This window comes from Scleropages formosus, chromosome 1 (assembly GCF_900964775.1).
Source record: "Scleropages formosus chromosome 1, fSclFor1.1, whole genome shotgun sequence".
NCBI classification, from domain to species: Eukaryota; Metazoa; Chordata; class Actinopteri; order Osteoglossiformes; family Osteoglossidae; genus Scleropages; species Scleropages formosus.
In genome coordinates, this window is record NC_041806.1 from 3,645,287 (window position 1) to 3,663,612 (window position 18,326).

An 18,326-nucleotide genomic window follows, 5' to 3' on the forward strand; every position below is an offset into this window, starting at 1 on the left:
CATCAAACATACTAGAATAGTATTCTCTGTCCGTCATAAACACTCATTGACTTGGGAATTCATTTATCCATTAAAAAAATATATTGCAATATATCTCAGAATGAAATGTGTTACAATATATTTACATTTATCTCAGGATATGTGAAAATATGACAAAAGCATTTTACACTATTACTGAAACCAGAGTGAGACAATACAGTACTCCAGTGGGCATCAATTCCTCCCTTATGCTTATATTTCTGCAGCAAAGGACTATGGGAATGTTTCTGTTCCCTGTCATGGCGAGAGCAGCAAACAGCGGTACTGCAAGACTGAGGTAAGGAACGAACTGAGAAACATGTAAGGTGTGTGTATAACATGGTAAAACCCCTTCGCCACTCTTATTGCATCTAGGCGTGTAAAAGGCATTTTACTTTACTGCCAACGCTGCAAAATACACGTTACTCGAGCTCCACGAGAAAACAGAAAAGAATGAAGTTTTGAGTATTGCGTGAGCACAATTTCGAGATTTTGTAACCAATTCCTGGAAACCACAACAACAAATCGCCTTCATCGCCATTTCGGCAGAGGTGTAAAACCTGTGCAGCATACGCTCGTAATAACTCAGAGGACAGTCGGTGAAACTAACGAAATGCAATCATTTTGAGCGATCACCTCGTTCCGAAGTTCCTTCAAGTTATGCAATGGAGATGGTGCAACATTAGTTATAAAGTTATACGGCACACCAGGCGATGCACACAGGAAAAAGCGGGGGCAAATGTTGTATTTATTGCAGGTTAACTTCATCTACAAGACTAGAACCAGTTGAACTAACAAACTGCACTATAAAATATTTAGCATGCCTAGGTAATAGCCAATTAGATTAGTACGATTCCGCCAAAGCGCGGCCCACATGTACTAGATCTCTTCCCGACAGTAGTCACAAGCTGCTTTCTTCAGTTATTGTAGTCATTTACTCCAGCTAATTATGAGGTGCCATTTTACACTGACTAAAACACAGTATTTGAACAAATATACTTATCTATAAACTTGTTTTTTTCTTTAGCACAGATTACGTTTCAGTTTTTGAGTGTGCATGCCTAGCCACTTCTATAGGATTTTTACACACAAAAGTATTGACGGATTTTTATACAGAATAATGGTAGGGATTTTCCTTAATGTTAAAACAGATGAGCTTTCACTTAGACAACCTTAAAACTGCAGTGATATTTGGAAAGTAAAATAAAAAAATAAATTACCTTTTAGAAACCAAAGCAGTACTTTCAAAACCATGCCAACCTGTAACCTACTAATGCCAGTAACTGATTAGTTAGTTGATATGCTCTAGAAAAGCACAGTAATAGTAATACAATGCATGGGTCTGTTTCAGAGTACAAGAGTCAGCTTAGGTATATTTACATGGTTTTATAAGAAATTTAAATTGCCATTCTGAGAAACCCAGTCATGTATTCTGCTTTCAGCAGTGTGCAATGGAAGAAATAGGGCCAAGGGTCAAAGGTGAGGGACTGTAAACTGTAAGCATAGCACATTGAATCAAGGCATCTACCACAGGACCTTACTGGACAGGAAGAGGAGAAACCTCTAGGGTAAAATCCTAGTATAAAGGAGGGACAACTCATGGCAGATCAGAGCAAAACCAGAACCTGACCCAGTGCCTGCTGAGGAAGCCATGGTGGTGATGCTTCCAGAAGCTAAGGTCTTGCCAAGGAGCCCTTGTTGAGTTGACTTTACAGGGGAAGGAGAGTTTTTTTTTTTTTTTTTTTTTTTTTTTTTTGGGGGGGGGGGGGTCCCGATCTGAGATGCCTGCAAAATTGGTTGTATGCATCCTCTTCATTTGTTCCACGACAAAAGAATTATGAAAGAGTGGTACAACAAACCTCCAAGAAGAAGCTGGCAATAAGACTGTTTCGTCAAGGACACTAACAAATCAAAAGCTAAATCAAATCGCAGGAGGAATCCTTAACGCTTCTCGGTGTGACTCTTATGCATGTTGCATTTTTAATGCAAGATAATGTAATTTTATTTCTTTATTTTTAGAAGATTTCTTCTCAATGGCATTGTAGATGCACTACCCTTGAGGGTCATAAGAGCTTTACAAGATTTTAGGAACCAAGATTTCAAGCGGATGTGGTGAAGTAGGGGTGGAAGATTGTGCTGGTAACCGGGACCAGGAGTGAGTTGTGGACACCACCCCCCTACCCCACCCTCAACAGTCAAGATGAACCTGACACTCCAGAGAGGATGGGAGCAGATGTGTCATAGATGGCAGGTGGCATGAGCTCCCATGACTTCTCTACAGAGGGGTAGAGCAAAAGGGACAGGGGTGGGAACGGGGAAGGGGACAACCAGCTATTAGCACCTTCAAATACAGCCCCAAGATAAGGCACACGAAAGCCAGTGCTGTAGGAATGGCTGCGAAAGAGAGCGATGTGCCATAAGATCTGTACCATGCCTTGCTGATGCATGGAGCCTTCACAGCTACTGGCAAGCAGGCATGCAAACTGTAAAGGGTATGAAAGAGAGAGACAGAGCCAGAGATCGGTCTAAGTTGTTGCTAACACCATAGGCATGCCATGTTGGGTTATGTCACCTGTCCCATGACCTCAGTTAGCTGTTGATTAACAATGACATCACGGCAAAATGAACAATTGTGAGATGTCACAGAATGAAGATAGCAAGCAGTTGAGTCACACTCCCTAATGGATCTAGGCAGGTGGAACGAGGAGGGGGGACGAGGAGGAGAGAAGGAATGCGACCGGTTGCTTGGATGGTGAGGGAGGCCAGTCACTTACAGGATGTTCTGCTCTTTCAGAACCGGGCAAAGTCTGGACCCACACTGAAAAGTAAAGAAAGTCCTGGGGTTTGCACCTTACTGTTCATCTATAACAAACCATTTTAAATTAGCAATTTTTTTCATAGGTCTACATGAAACTTGGACATATCATTAGTCTGCTACCACATCACTCATCATCTCAAAATGTGCTCAAAACAGAGATGGATTGGAATCAATACTAATTTTACACAGGAAGATATATACTATAGTATTTCATGTTCAAAATTCACTCCATTAATTAATGAATTAGAGTGAACGCATTCAAACCCTGGGTAACAATACATGTTTGGTGATGATGCTACCCCACTGTACATGACTATGTTCACATTGTACTGGGTCATTTACAACCCAAGACTAAACCTTAAAATCCCGCATTTGTGTACAATATCATGCAGTTCAAATTTCCACAAATGCGTAACTTACCTACGAAAGCTTTTAGAGGAATGAAGTTTGAATGTCTCGTACTGAATATTGTTTTAAAAAAAATTTGGTCTGTTTGAATTATATGAAGTTTGAACTGCAAAACTGGTGAAAGAATGGAAGGTACGTCCCTAGGAATCGTGGGCAAACCAGAGGATGTCGGTTTATCACTTGCCTGTGGGGTGTAGTTACTGAAACCCTACAGAAATTGTCACACTCTTCCAAAGAAAGTGCCATACATTACAGCTTTAAATGTTTACACATGTGGGAGATTTAATTGGGTGAACCTACAGCCTTTCAGTTAGGAACTCAACTCCTTAAAGACTATGCGGCCTGGTGCTCTTGACAGCATTGGTGGGTATTTGGGTAGAATTGCTTTGTTTTGCATGGTGACACTTCTGAGTGCATATGGATTTACTCATATTACAGACCTCTTAAGGCGGAAAAGTGGCCATCTGCGGTAGAGTAAAATGTTTCGGGGGCGATGCAGTGTGGGGGTTAGAGGTAGTCGACCACAAGAACGTCCGTTTTCTCAGAAAACAGCACATCGGCTTCAACCAAGCGAGAAGGACGAGGCAAGCAGGCAGGCACACCAAAACACGTACACACACGGTTAACACGGTCACGTCACCGTACGCACTGGTTATGCAGTCGCAAGCGCGCTTGCCTATCTGCGCGGTGTTCGCCGGAACCCATGCACCCAAGGAAGATTACAGCGCCTTTTAAAAGATAGCCGATAGCTGACCGCGGTAGGGCTTTCGTTACTCAAGTCCATCACAATCCCACAGACACATGCAACAACTCCACACGCTACAGGCGGTTGGCGGGTCCTCGGCCACAGCAAAGCGGAAAAGGTGACACCAAATGTGTTCGCGTGGGGTGGTCAGATATCTTTCGACTTGGGGTGCTTCGGGGAAGAAAGACAACCCAAGTTGAAAAGGGATATGGCGTTAAAAGGACAGAATGGGAGAGGGAGGTAACAGCAATTGACACATGATATGAGGTTGTCACACAGGCTATTTTAGTAGCATGGAAGGGTTTAGTTTAGACTTCCTGTTGCACTATTTCAATCAAGTTTCCCTCCACCCCCACTCCTGTCCACCTCATGAGTTTGCCACACCTTTTTCCATTAACTGTGCTTGGCTGAGGTGTTGCTGAATGAACCATTAAAAAGTATGGCTTGTATGACCAAGTCTAATTGGTTCACAGTTTGACAGTTTTAGCCAATGGGAAGCAGATCGGATGTGACCAATCCCAGTTCGTCTATGACTTCGGCCAATGGGAAGCATGGACAAAGTGGTCACGCCCGGTTGCGACAATGACTTCAGTCAATGGCAAGCAAAGACATGGACCAAGCCATCTCATTGCTGGCTTCAGTCAAAAGATCAATTTAGAGACAAAACTCTTATCACCAAGATCTATCTGTTGCCTCCATGTAAAGTTCCCCATTATTCTTTAAAAAATAATTGTTTAGGTATATAAATATCAATTACTGTTACTGCTTAACAGATTGAGCTTTTAAGCTCTTGTCTGTTTTTAGAAAACCTCCATACATTTTAACTACATTACACAGTTTTGGTGTCTCCCAAAGAAAGGCATGCAAAACAGCTTACTTTTGTCACACTATTTATATATGTATATGTTTTTAAAGAAAACATCAAGTGCGTTCCAAACGAAAGAACAAGAAAACAAAGAATATATATTTTGGGCCTGTGGACCATCTGATGTCGTACCTTGGCAATATTTTAGTGCAGAAAGAAGAAACACTGGCAGGTCCCTGTAGTTCCCATTCTACTTTTGTCTCTAAATTTATCAAAACAGAGATGGAGAGTGTTGGCAACATTCAGGGAAGGACTCAGTTCAATCAGAGGGTGAGAATTAGAGAGAAAGAGAAGTTTCCATAAGAGTGGCAAGATGGATGCCTGCACTGCATTTTCCCTCCAAATTCTCCCCTGAGAGTTGCAGCTTCCTGCTGAACCAAAACGTGCACATTCTAATGCTTATTTCGTTAATACACTTTGGTCGACAAAGACCAGGAACTTCAGTTACAGCATTTACATTTCAATTTTTTTGGCTTAATCCCTAAAGTGGGGAAAAAAAACAAAATGGACCTCGATTTGTATTCAAAGTCTTTCTTTGAAATACCACCTGGTAACAACATTATGATAATTAATGCAAACATATGACCAAACCAAAAAAAACAAAACAAAACAAAAAAAGGATACATTGGTCCAACATGATGTCAACGGTCTGAGTTGAGTAGTTACGGACTGTCGAATATCAGGAAAGACAGGAGTTCCAATTAGCCAGGCAGTTTGGGTGGGACAGATGGGAGACTTAAGTGGACGGTTTGCAGCCAGAGACTGAAACCCGAACTAAGGTGGGTATCCATCAGCGGCACTGTCCTCTCATCAGCAACAGGACGTCCCTGTTGATCAGGACTCAACGCAATTACCATTGTCCCTGTGGTGTCAACTTGCAGTAGGTTCCTTTACACAGAGCATTCATGAAAACCAAATAAGCAACAGTATTAAAGCTTCACACCTTTTAAAGCTTTAATAATTCTATACGACAGCAGTGGTAGTAGCACATGTGTGCTTATGAATTTGGAATGAATGCTCAATGCAACGTGTAACATAAACCCTCAGAATTGGGGAGGTTGGGTGCATTATGGGATAGGGTTTGGGTTAGGGTGTGTGGCGATGGTCACTCTGTCCAACCCTAACTGTAGAAAAACGCAAACTTTAGCCTCTGTTCGTGTTAGAAAAAGAGACAGACAACCTTTTTCTGTTTTTTTTTTTTTTTTTTTTTTTTTTTTTAACACTTCATATTCATTCTTTTATTAAAGTCTTTTCTTTACAAAGACAAGTTTCAGAGGTCAAGGCAAAACAGGAAATGGGTTGCCAGTTTAAAAAAAAAAAAAAAAATCCCTCATCTCTGTCAGATTAGACATCTGCCAGTTGAGTTTTGGTGCTTGGATTTCACAGTAGCTTCCAACAGGGTCCGCTGAGGTCGGCCAGGTGAACCAAGCGCACGGTTCTCCTTTGGGGACCCTCCACCCAGTGAGAGCAGCTTGCGGACTTGAAAGCCAAAACTGTTCCGATTCTTACGTACAGCTGCCCCACTGTACAAGACTATGTACACGTTGCCCTGGGTTATTTACATTTATTCATTTAGCTGATGTTTTTCGATCTTAATCTACCTACAATTATTCACCCATTTATACAGCTGTGTAATTTTACTGGAGAAATTTAAAAGAAGTACCCTGTTCAAGGGTACTATGGCTGGAGGTGGCATTTGAACTTGCAACCGTTGGGTCTAAAGGCATCGGCTCTAACCGCTGCACTACCAGCCGACCCCATACTTTGCCACGTTTTCCTTTGCCACACTTGGTTACCAGATCTCGAACCACTTGCGGATGTCTGAGACTGACCTGAGCCACGTGTGTCCATAGTACTTGAGCTGGAAGCTAGTGGTCAATCCAGGTGATAATGGAATCTAGGGTCATTCATAGATGTGGACAGATCCGGCAACAGTTAAAGGCAAGATATTGCAATGCTGAGCGCTCCTCACTGACCGCAGCAAGACGATGCTCTTGCAACCACTGCTGGTAGAAATCATCACCAGCAAAGAAAGTGAAGGAATTTCAAAGTACCAGGACCAGTCATCTGTCCTTTCATGAATGACAGGTCAGCAACGATGACTGAGATGACAGTTTGGTGTTGCATTGTCCAGGGATGAGGGTTTTTTTTTTTTTTTTTTCCTCCCCTTCATTCAGGCTTGGAATTAGACAAAGAATTCATTGCAAGGACCCCACGGCCAGACATGAGAGCGACGCGCTGTGCGTCTATTGCGCTGCCTGTCCGTAAAACAAACCGGCAGTAAAGAAACGAGGCCAAAATCGAGTAACAGTACATATTGCAATATTGATCACAGTCTTCATTTGACAAAGAAGCAACAAAAAAATTGTCAGGTACTGGTCACTTTTGCTTCAAGTGATTATTGAAATGAGCTCACACCCAATTTAACTCGACTTATTACTGAGCCTCCGACACTTTACTTTCACTCCGATTCTCGCGCCCGCATGAAAGATTCAAATTTAAAACAGTTTTCATTTTATAGTTTCAGTTCATTACAGAAAACCTAATTACAGAGCCAGAAATTGTAAGTTTGGAAATTTTTGTCATTTGCCAAATGGTTACAAGCTTCTGAGCGCTGTGTTTCAGAAGTGGTGTTTAAAATAAAGCGGTTCTGACCTGAGACAGGTGAGTTTTCCACCGCCCCCGTCTCGTGCGCCGTTATTCAGGCATCGCTGATGCAAGTACAAACTGGGGGGAGGGAGGGTGTTCAGGGTCAGCTGTTCACCGTTTTTTGTTGCTTACAGAAAGGCATCGATTTAAACTTTGAACTCTCCACTGTACATACATGACACACAAAGAATTGTTACATCTTATTCAGAAATGTCCATTCAAATAACTTAACGACATCCGTTGGCCCGGCGGGTCCCTCGGGAATGACCCCGCAAGCGCCGTGGCCGAGACACCAGACCCGTCTACGTCAGGCCTGCCTACTGGTTCTGCCACCCAGCGAGGGTTCACATCGAGAGAGATATGCTTTCATTAAGGGGAGGGGCTTTGTCGGTGTGGGCGGGGCCTGAGTGGGGAGGGGGTGGTGCCAGGACACTGTGGGCAGGGCTAGGAGGGCCAGGGAGGCGGGAGGCAGTGGCTCCTGTCCTAGTGGAGTGCTGTCTGTGTCTGTGTGTCTGTCTGTCCTCACACTGTCGAGATCAGTTTGCCATCGGAACTGCAGAACAAAGAGAGGAAGAAGATGCCAGGGGGCGCCACACTCTGGAGAACAGTGCAACACATCCACACGATGGGGGGGGGGGGGGGGGAGCGGCGTGGCGATGTGGGGAGAGAGTGCCCGACCCCAGGACAGACCACGTTGGCTCCTTACTTCATCAACCCGCGTCACAGCGATTCCTTCACTTCATCGTTTCCAACAACGTGTGAAGAATGAAAAATAGGCTGATGGGTCACAAAGCTACAAAGTAGCTTTTTTTTTTTTGACCGGTTGAGCTCCTTAGTTTCCATTATACTGGGACACTGAAAATTACATCAGACATGCTTTTCGCTGACGTCTCTTGGAAACAAATGAGGCTGAAAGGAATGCCTGGACCGGGTCGCGAGCTAACCGGAGCAACCTCATTACCGCGGTGCCGCCAGGGGGTCTGTGCCCTCCTCTTCAGCAGGAGGGGGCACAAGAGCAATGAAGAGAATGGCATGAGCGTGAGTCAACGGCACGCTTTGGGCTCCCGCTTCACACGCGGCCGCGATGTCATCGTGACATCACGGCGGCCGGTGTCGCACCATCAGGTTTTGGTCCCAAATTAAAGCGGAATGTCACTGCACTTCCCCGCGAGGAGGTGGCGGTGGCAGACAGCCGGGGAAGGTGAGGGTGCAACATGTGTGTTTGTATCATTGGTTCCAGTCCCAGTTCACCACCCACCTCCCAGAATGCTGTTCCCTACTCCTGGAACTGCTCCACCACCAGAGGGGGGAGGGGACATGCAGTGATCCCGCTCATCGCTAACAGTTACTGTGGAGCGGAGTCACGACGTGACTCATACCACCCTCTGCATTGGGAACGCGGAGCATGGGGAGCCCTGGCACGGCGGCCTGGCGATCGGTCCTGCCTATCGGCCTCCACCTCACGTGCATGTGTGTGTCCAACCGGGCCTTCTTCACACAGGCACCAAGTGTGGGAGATGAAAAATCATGCAAAAGTACAAATTAAATTAAAAAAGTTAAAAATCTAACGCCACCACTCGGTGTCAAAATTCTTTTATACGTACATCACTAACGAAGAGCCACTAAAGCAGAATTTGGGTTATATGAGGAGAGGGACTAATTTGGAAAAAGGAGCGCGCTTTTCACCTGGGATTCGAGCCATACGATCCTGGGTTCGAAAGCAGAAACCCAGTCTGTACTGTACCGAAAGTCACGTGGAGATCAGAAGCGATAAACGGTGCTCAGTGGATTTGTTCTGGCTTACAAAAGGTACTTGGCGAAGCAGGGCGGCATTGGCCCCCCCACCGCCCCAGCTCCTCTTTCCTCCCGGGGATGTGTGCGATACAAACTGGCAGGTTCTAACTCGGCTCGAAACGTTCACCGGCTGGAAGACCCAAGGGCCCGGAGCACCGCAAGGCCCCGAGGAACAAGCCCCTCCCCCCCAGGGGACCGTTCCCATATCTTGTCACGAATTACACGCACCCAGCTCACGAAGAATGTGATTCTGCGGGCAGTTTGAGAGAAGCAGTGCAGGCCTACCTTGTGGGGAAGCGCACCTCGTAATCCTCCATCGCTTGCTGAAAGACAAGAGACGAGGACAAGTGAGCGAAGCGCGCGGCGACACCGACCTCGTCCACTAGGGGGCGACAGACGACACAGCGACGGTGCCGCGCTCGTCATCGGAAGCTGCGTGCTCGGAGCGCCCGGACTCTCCCGGTTACGACAGGCAGCATTTATGAGCGGCGGTTCACATGAGCACACCTGTCTGAGAGCAGAACGACTGCATCCCACTCATTGTTTGACTCATATGTCACACACACACACACACACACACACACACACCCCACGAGCCCCCCTGTGCGCGGAAGAGTGTCCCTAAAGCTCAGATCAAAGGACGTCCTTCACAGACAACGTCCGTTGCGAACACGTCGCTGGTGACACGGATCCGCATTAATTTCAATGTTACCGCATTAATACCACGGATACTCAACTTACCCCGGTATACACCATACCACGCGTCGCTGTAGCACAACTCGATTTATAAGTTATTCATGTGATGTCGGGCAGAAAGCTACAGCGGGAGTCATCGAACCTTCGCGCAGAACTTCCACCCTTGGTTAATTAGCCCAACCGGCACCCTCCCCCGCACTCTGCGGGCCTCGGCAACGACGGGGCGCCCGGCGGAGCTCGCTCTCCTCCGCGTGAGGCACCGCGAGGCGTACCTGTCCTCCCTCTCCGCAGCCAGGAGGACGGGGAGCGGAGACTTTCGAGACGCGGAAACGTGTCGCCGCGAGCGACATTTATGTAACAATTACGAAGGCGCTACAAACGGTTCGGCCCGGAGAGGAGAGCAGAGCAGCCGCCGTGCCACCGGCACCCTGCGCGCCGTGATCCGAGCGCGTGCGGAGCCCCACCTGAGGGAAGCCGGGTCCCGCCATGCTGTAGGGTCGCTGCCGAGGGTGAGTGGCCGTCTGGGTGAGAACGCGGGTGGTGGGCATGCCGTAGTCAGGAGGGGGCATGATCAGGTCCTCTCTTTCCAGAAGGTTCCCTGTACTGCTGCTCCTCCCATGGTGAAGGCTGGGGTGGGTGGAGAGGAACGATTCAACACTTGTGAATTCTCTCTCTCTCTCACACACACACACACACACGCGCACGCACGCACGCACGCGCTTACTTGACGTGAAGTCTGTCGGCATCGCTGGCCTCAGGGATCACTCTGGTGTAGGAGAAGGGGAACCAGCCGCGCCTGAAACACAACAAATGCCCCTCAAGCACTGAATGTGTTTGGGGGAGGTGTGTGTGTGTGTGTGTGTGTGTGTGTGTGTTCGTGTTCCCTGTTGGACAGCAGGGCAACTGAAGTCCCAGCATTTGAAACCTTCATCATTTTGTTAATTGTAGGTATCAACAAGGACAGCTGGTAAGCGCAGCGGTTAGAGATTCTGCCTTTAGACCCAGAAGGTTGCAGGTTTGAATCCCACCTCCAGCTGTACCCTAGTTACCCTGAATTGCTCCAGTAAAATTACCCAGCTGTATAAATGGGTAAATAATGAATAAATGTAAATAAACGGAATTGTCTGACACCACTACATTAAGGCGTCGGGCTAATTCTCGCTCCAAATCGACGACATCCAGACAAACTGGACTTCTTACCAATAGAGGCACCACAACAGGCCCACTGTAACACTCCTGAAAAGCCAGGCGAGGTGGGCAGCCTCTGGGCTTCAGACCCCCCCGACGTTCATTTTGTGCCCTGTTCCTCGGTCTGGGAGTCGTTTGTTTTCCCCTCCTCAGTTGCCAGATGGTTTATTACTCAACAGTACAGCAACGATCTTTCAGCGCAACATATTGCCACGTACTGGAGCGCCGTCCCGAAGGAAGACTCCGAGTGCGTTCTCAGATCACGGACATAAGAAAGGACCAACCGAACAAACGAGCGGACCGCACACGTAACGCACGCTCGTCTTGAGATTGGAAAAGAAGAGATTTGTCGACAAATAATCGGAAACACGGTGAACGTTCTCTGAAGGGACGCGGGGATGATGAGGGATCCAGTAAGTGGCCAAGAGGCAAAGGAGGAGAAGAAAACAAAAAATTCCACAGCGACACTAAACTGAAGGAAATGAACCTCGGAGGGGGGCCACGGTCAATCGGAACGTGAACTGGACTGGACCAAGGACCGCTGCCCCCCCACCCCGGTCAACAGATCACCGCAGTTTTGTTTCTTTCGTCTTTACTTTCTCTCTATTGTGTCTTAAGGGTGAACCATTTGGGCTGTTATCCAGCACCTTGGCACCATGTCTCAAGGAGAGTGCTGCCCAATCAAAGTGTAACGTGAATCGCCAAGAGCGAACTCTGCACTACCGCGGTACCACGAGCCGCATAAATGCCTATAAATCTAAGGTAAAGCAAGCGCGACGGGGCCGTGAGCAGGGTGCCCCGACACCTTTACGTAGCTCAGGGTCAGAGGTCGCTCACATCTTGGTCTTCTCGCTCTCGCCGTAGTGCCAGCCGTCTCGAGCCTCGGGCACCAGCAGGGTGATGACGTCGCCCTCCGTGAAGCTGAGCAGGGTGCCGTTGTCGCCGGCCGCGTGCGAGAAGATGGCCTGCACACGGGTGCGCCCGTTCCGCTCCAAGCCCGCCGCCACGGAGCTCGACCGAGGGAGCGTGCGGTTCTCCGCTGCGGAGCCCAACACAGGAGACGTGAACTAAGGTAGGAAAGGAGCCTAACTTTCCGCTGCCTTTTTACCACGCGGCCACCACGGCCGCTAAACCGGTTACAGGCACACGGCCTTGCGCTAAATAAGCGGCCGCTGCCACCGCTTGCGCCTACATCGCCCCCTAGTGGGGTGTGCCGTCGTACCCACGGTGGCCTTGCTCTTGGCGGGCGCGGCCCTGCGCACCGGCAGGGTGTTGGAGTAGACCTCGCCGCCGTGGCGCTGCGGTTGGGGCGAGGCCTGCTTGGCTTGGAGAGGCTTGACCTCCGCCCACGGCTGGTAGTCGGAGCCGTGGAGTCCCGCCGTGCCGTTCATTAGGGGCATCGTGTCCGGGCTCATCAGCCTCTGAAGTGCGCGCACACACAGCAACACACACACATTAGACGTTCTCACCGCTAAAAAACACTCTTCGTTGACTCGGCTGACTCTTGGGAACTCTAAAGTGACTTTTAGCCCCAAGTTACAACGAATGAAAGCTTGATAGGGACATCCCACGATTCGTTAATAGGTTGGATGCTGTACCAATGTCACTTTGTACCAGTATTTAAGACCTTAATTTGAGCCACACGTAGATTAAACCTTAATTTAAAACGACTGAAATAAAAATGCATCGTCTCCAAAAACTCTTGGTGAATGCCGGGTGTGTCGTATTGTTACTGATCACCGACACTCAGGAGCACAAGGCTATTTGAATCTAACTTCCACGGGTTAGAGTAGAATGAGCTCCCTCTGTCCCTCAGAGCTGCTGAATCCCTCCCAGTTTCCAAGAAGGGTGTCAAACCCATCTCTTTCAGAGGCACTTTTCTTCTGATCTCCTGACAGCCACACAAATGAGTCCAAGAGCATCTGCTATGATTATCTATGAATCTGTTACTTGAATCTATCTTCCACAGGTAGGGTACAATGAGCTCCCTCTGTCCCTCAGAGCTGCAGAATCCCTCCTAATGACACCATCTGCTATGATTATGTATTTGCTATTTGAATGTCATTTCTACAGACAGCTACTTAAGGGATGTGAACCAGCAACAGCGTGGCATCATATACACAGAATATACACAGGCTGGGTGCTGATAATCCTGTGTCTGTGTCTAAAGCTCTTCGTCTATTTTTTCACCGTTTATTCGGATCGCGCTCACCGCCTGCTGCGCCGCGCCGGCTCCCATGTAGGCGGCGAGCTCGGGGGCCATGGGCAGCGGCTTGGCCCCGGGGATCGGGTCCGAGATGAGCAGGTTGCCCGCAGAGGAGCACAAGGGGCTGGTGGCCAGCGTGCCCCCCCCACCCAAGGACATCTGCTGGGCCAGGATCATGGCGCGGTCCGGCAGCTTGTTGGGATCCGAGCAGGCCTGCTGCCAGATGGGCACTTTCTGAGTCAGAAGATCCTTACCCTGGATGCACGGAGACACACGCACAGGCAATAAGTCTCTTCCCAGTAAAACTGAACAGGAAATGCAGGTAAATAACCTCTAATTTTACAGTAAACGCCACATTCATCAAATTTTTTTTTTTTTTTTTTTTTTTTTTTTTTAATTTAAATAAATCATGAGAAGTTCCCCCTTCATTTAAATATTTTTTCCTTGAACTCGAACCCAGGTGCGCAGGCTGTAGGTGCACTGCACTCCTTGCTGCTCACAGCGAGGGCCGAGGACACACACACACACACACACACACACACACACACGCGCACACGCACACACTTACACAACTCAAAGCGTTTCATTAATAACTCATTAATAAGGAGGCGTTTGCTGCCACGTACACACACAGGGTACGGAACACCGAGGGGGAGGAAAACACACACAGGCACACGGAGGGGGTGGCATCAATCGGGGGAAGAGCTGTCACAGTTCGATGAAGGAGAACTCAGCGAAACGGGTGTAAAAATAGACACACGAGTGTGTGCGTGAGGGTATGAGGTCCTGATCCAGTTGAAGCTCTGTGTGATGCGTCTCAACTCTGAATTAACTGGTTCGCTATTAAGCGTTGAGCTTTTCAGAGGGCCTGTGCGTCTGTCTGTGTGTGTGTGTGTGTGTGTGTCCCGCAATGTAGAGGAACGCACCAGAAGTAGCATCACACCCCCTGCTGGTGCTGCTGGGTACAGGGTGCTGCTCCCTGGCCCTTGGCCGCCTACTTGTGCAACAGGTAGGGAGAGAAGGCCCCCCCCCCGCCCGACATGAACCCCCTTCGCTCCGCCTCCCCCGCATGACTCATACCGCCCCCTCCCCCCGCACCACCTCCACACACTCCCTTCATCTCTCCCATTCACTCCCGCCCCCTCCCCCTCCCCGGCTGCACTCCACTGATCTCGGAGAGAAAAAGCTTCCCACATACACACAGGCAAAAAAGCATGCTCACACTACTGCGCCCCCGTGGTGATTATCGGACGGACACAGTGTTCTGTAAAGTGGTCCACGTCACTCAGCGTCAACACTCCGCCCCTCCCCCACCCTATCCCCTCAGTGGTTCTCTCTCTCTCACACACTCACACACACACACACACACACACACACACCGTTGAACACGACACACCGAAGCCACACTCCCGAGGTCCTACAACTGGATGCCTTTCCTAGACTGCCCTCGGTTGCCACGGAAACGCCGTTCTCACTCACTGGTCCGCGGGGCGGCGCCGCTCTGAGGTCACGGCTGGCACATGATCGCAAGCGTGGCGTGATACGGCGGGGTCGGGGGGGGGGGGGGGCATGGAGACACGTGACTGGATGTAAACGATGACTGGTTGCCATGTCAACGGTTCCAAAGGGAACCGTTCACCTGCTGGGAGAAGAAAGCCCCGCCCACACGGCAGTCATGTGATCGCGGCGGTTTCAGTCCCGCCCCTCACCTTGCCGTGGTAGGCGATGGTGTTCTTGGCCACGGCGCACTGGCGGTCCACCAGGAAGCAGTAGCGCCTCCGCTCCTCCGACAACGCCGTCCTGTAGCCCTCGGCGACGTAGTTGTCCAGTTCACTCTGCTTGCTGTTGATGTTCTCCACGTACTGGGGGGAGGGGGGATCACGGGAAGGGGCACAAAGACGGCCGACAAGCCCAGTGGGCGTTCAGCCTTTCAGTTTGCAAACAAGACAACAGAGGAAAAAAAGACGTCAACCGTTCCTTTAATGGACCAGATGGACTGATGATGGACACATGTCCCGAACCCGTCTGCGATTATGGCACAGGGGAGTGTTTATGGTACTTACAATTCACAGGGTGCCATACCGCAGATGCTCTTGGCTCAGCACGGATGTGGCCCGATCTTAGGAAAACGGTTAAGGACCTGGCCTGATGACCTGCTTCAGGTGCCATGAGATCCTTTGACCCCTCCCCCCCCCGGTGGTTCCTAACCCAGACCTTTCCTGTGCACCCCCCAGCCATGGAGACAGGATGGTTGTAACCATAGAAAGCAGAAGTGAGCAAGACCGCCCTCGGCTGTTTACGGCCCCCCACGCGGTGCTACGCTGACTCAGCAAATCCTGAGAACACAGAGTCATTTGTGCCGGACCCCCAGCTTACTCCCCCCCCAGAGAGCCGCAGATTTTTACTCCATCTGTGGGGCTCCTTTGATAGAACCCTCGTCTACAGAGGGGGTCAGCGAGCGCATATGTTCTTCTTCTTCTTATTAATAATAATAATAATAATAATAATAATATGACTTTACTCAAGGCTACTGACAACATTGTCGTCAAATTTACATCAATTCACCCATTTATAGAGCAGGGTCATTTTTACTGTAGCATTTTAGGGTGAGTATAGAACTGGCAATGGGTGATGGAGGTCCAGAGTCTGTCCTGGAAGCAGAAGGTGCGAGACGAGGTAAACCGTGGTCGGGGACGTTTACATCGCTTGGGGACACGTTACACAGTGAACGCTGTAAGTAGTCCTGTGTAAAGCAATGGGTCACAGGGGTTCGAATCCCACCTCCTGCTGCAGTACCCTTGATTAAGGTGAGCACCCTGAACCGAATCTGTAAAAGTTACTGTGTTGCTGTACAGCTGGGTAAGAAGGTAAACACTGTAAATCGCTTGAGAGAAGAACTACACCATCACTGTGACTCAACAAGAGGGCTGCCACTAGGGGGCGCCATCACTTCACACCGTTTTCGGGGAACGTTGGGGTCGCGCCTCACGCACTTCTCGGCGCGTCCTCTTTGGAGGGCAACAAATGTGTCGGACAACGCGAAGAACCCCAGCAAACACGCACATGCACTTGCGGGTTATGGAGCAAGCGGGACACCGACAGGAAACGGGTGGAAAGCGCATCACTTGGGGAGCGAAGGCGGGTCGTGACCCCAGTTTTCCGTGTGAAGCGAAACTGTTCGCACCCTTCCCAACCGGCTAAAATCGAAGTACTGTAATAACACACCACACCACATGCCCTCACACCGTCTGGGCGTCGAGGGCCCACACCCTGGCAGTGTTTCATTAGCCACCAGCAGCAGCAGCAATCCCCTCCCGCAATCCCACAATTCCATAGTGATGCCAAAATTATCACCTATGGAATTTTTAAGATAACAGCAATTATTTTCCCAGGCTGTGATGTCACCCAGCCCCCCCCCCACAGCAATATCCAGGAGTCATTCTATGAGTGTGTGTGTGTGTGGTTGCGGGGGGGTTAAATTCTGCATTTCCTGTAAATGGTCAGAAATGATAACATCATAATAAAGAGGCGAAACTTCAGCTCTTTTAATAGCGCGACTCTGGAGAAGGGAACCACCAAATGAGATCCGAATCCCTAAAGAACCGACTGTAATAACTTCCAAATTGGATTTTTTTTTTTTTTCCTCCTCCCAAGGAGAAAAAGATTGGGGGGGTGGTGACGTGCGCGTTGGTTGAACGCTGAGACCATTTACGGTTTTCATGGGAATTAATCCCCAAATCCCTGCGGACGCAAAATAGTCACAATATGCCAGCATCGAACCAGTCGATAAATCGATCGGTTTCATCGATCGCTGGATCAGGACAGCGGACTCTATTGACAGCACTGAGAGTGACATGAGGGACATTTATTGATTGTGTGTGTGTGAGAGCGACAAAGGGGACAGCCTATATGTATATCCAAGCACAGTGTGCAGCTTTGTACATTTTTATGTTGATGTGCACACGGACCCCCACCCCCCCGCACTGGGTCACCTCCCACAGTGTGTGAAGGTGTGTATCACCCCCATGTGGTGACATAATGAAGTAATGAGTGCTATACGGTGCCTTGTGTACCAGGCACCCCCCCCCGCCCCCATTCCAGGGGGCACCTGTGTTTACGCATCACAGTGCTCTTAGTGTGTGGCGGGGAGGGGGGTCCATGAGTCAGAGACGGGCCAGGACAAAAGCGAACCCGTATCCCCCTCCCAGCGGGTCTCCACTTGACTCCACTGTGTGAAATGTTATCATTAATATGTCACTCCATCCACAGCATATCTACGCTCTCCTGTCACGTCCCAGGAGTTACGCTCCATCGGATCCACCAACCATCTGGAAGAATGGCGGACGCGTCCCGCTCGGCCTTCGCGGGCTTCTCCTCCTACACGCCTCGAACCGCGGGGCTCCTCACATGGGCCTGAACACACGCACTCGGTGCCCACGCTCTGGTCAAACGCTCGCCACGTGTGATGTCACCGCTCTTGACATTCAATTCATGCTCCGCCTGCTGGAGCTCACCTCCTGTCCAATAGAAAGAGGCTCCGCCCACCCATAGCATTCTTGAATACGGCGGACGTCACAGCGTACGGTTGATTTTGTCAGCAGGCGCCTGAAGCGTCATGATTATTTACCGTACTGTTACTCCGGTGCCTCCTGCTCCATATGCTCCTGGAGCCTCGCATCATTTACGGGTTGTCGGGATCAACGAAGTTGTACCGACAGCGTGTGAGGTTCGCACACAGAGACGCACAATTACACCGAAAGTGTGTCCTGGGGCCGGGCGGCGCCACGGAGCGTTGACTCAACTGTGCGCGCGCGCGTGTCCTCCACACCTGGCAGACTTCTGTCCCACGGGGCGTGACGTATCATATAAGATACACCTCTGAAATTACTGCGGCCAGGAGGGCAAAGCCAGCCGCCTCCCGGCCCAAAAATAGCAGAAG

At 49.4% G+C, this 18,326-nt stretch overlaps 1 protein-coding gene across 7 annotated transcripts in view; it reads right to left on the reverse strand.

Moving 5' to 3' along the window:
- Positions 1-40: 40 nt before the first annotated feature.
- The window catches only part of baiap2b (BAR/IMD domain containing adaptor protein 2b), a 54,672-nt gene continuing 36,386 nt past the window's right edge, over positions 41-18,326 (reverse strand). For 3 of the 7 annotated variants that reach the window (XM_029257230.1, XM_029257222.1, XM_029257200.1), the window contains 8 exons: positions 15,097-15,249; positions 13,394-13,642; positions 12,404-12,602; positions 12,019-12,220; positions 10,718-10,789; positions 10,458-10,620; positions 9,583-9,620; positions 6,543-7,581 (listed from right to left, as the gene is read on the reverse strand). In XM_029257230.1, coding sequence (XP_029113063.1) covers positions 7,476-7,581; positions 9,583-9,620; positions 10,458-10,620; positions 10,718-10,789; positions 12,019-12,220; positions 12,404-12,602; positions 13,394-13,642; positions 15,097-15,249 — 1,182 coding nt within the window. In that variant the 3' untranslated portion in view covers positions 6,543-7,475. Of the gene's footprint in view, positions 2,837-6,542; positions 8,057-9,582; positions 9,621-10,457; positions 10,621-10,717; positions 10,790-12,018; positions 12,221-12,403; positions 12,603-13,393; positions 13,643-15,096; positions 15,250-18,326 lie in introns of those variants that run through there. The other 4 variants (XM_029257219.1, XM_029257226.1, XM_029257211.1 and 1 more) reach the window with 4 other exon arrangements.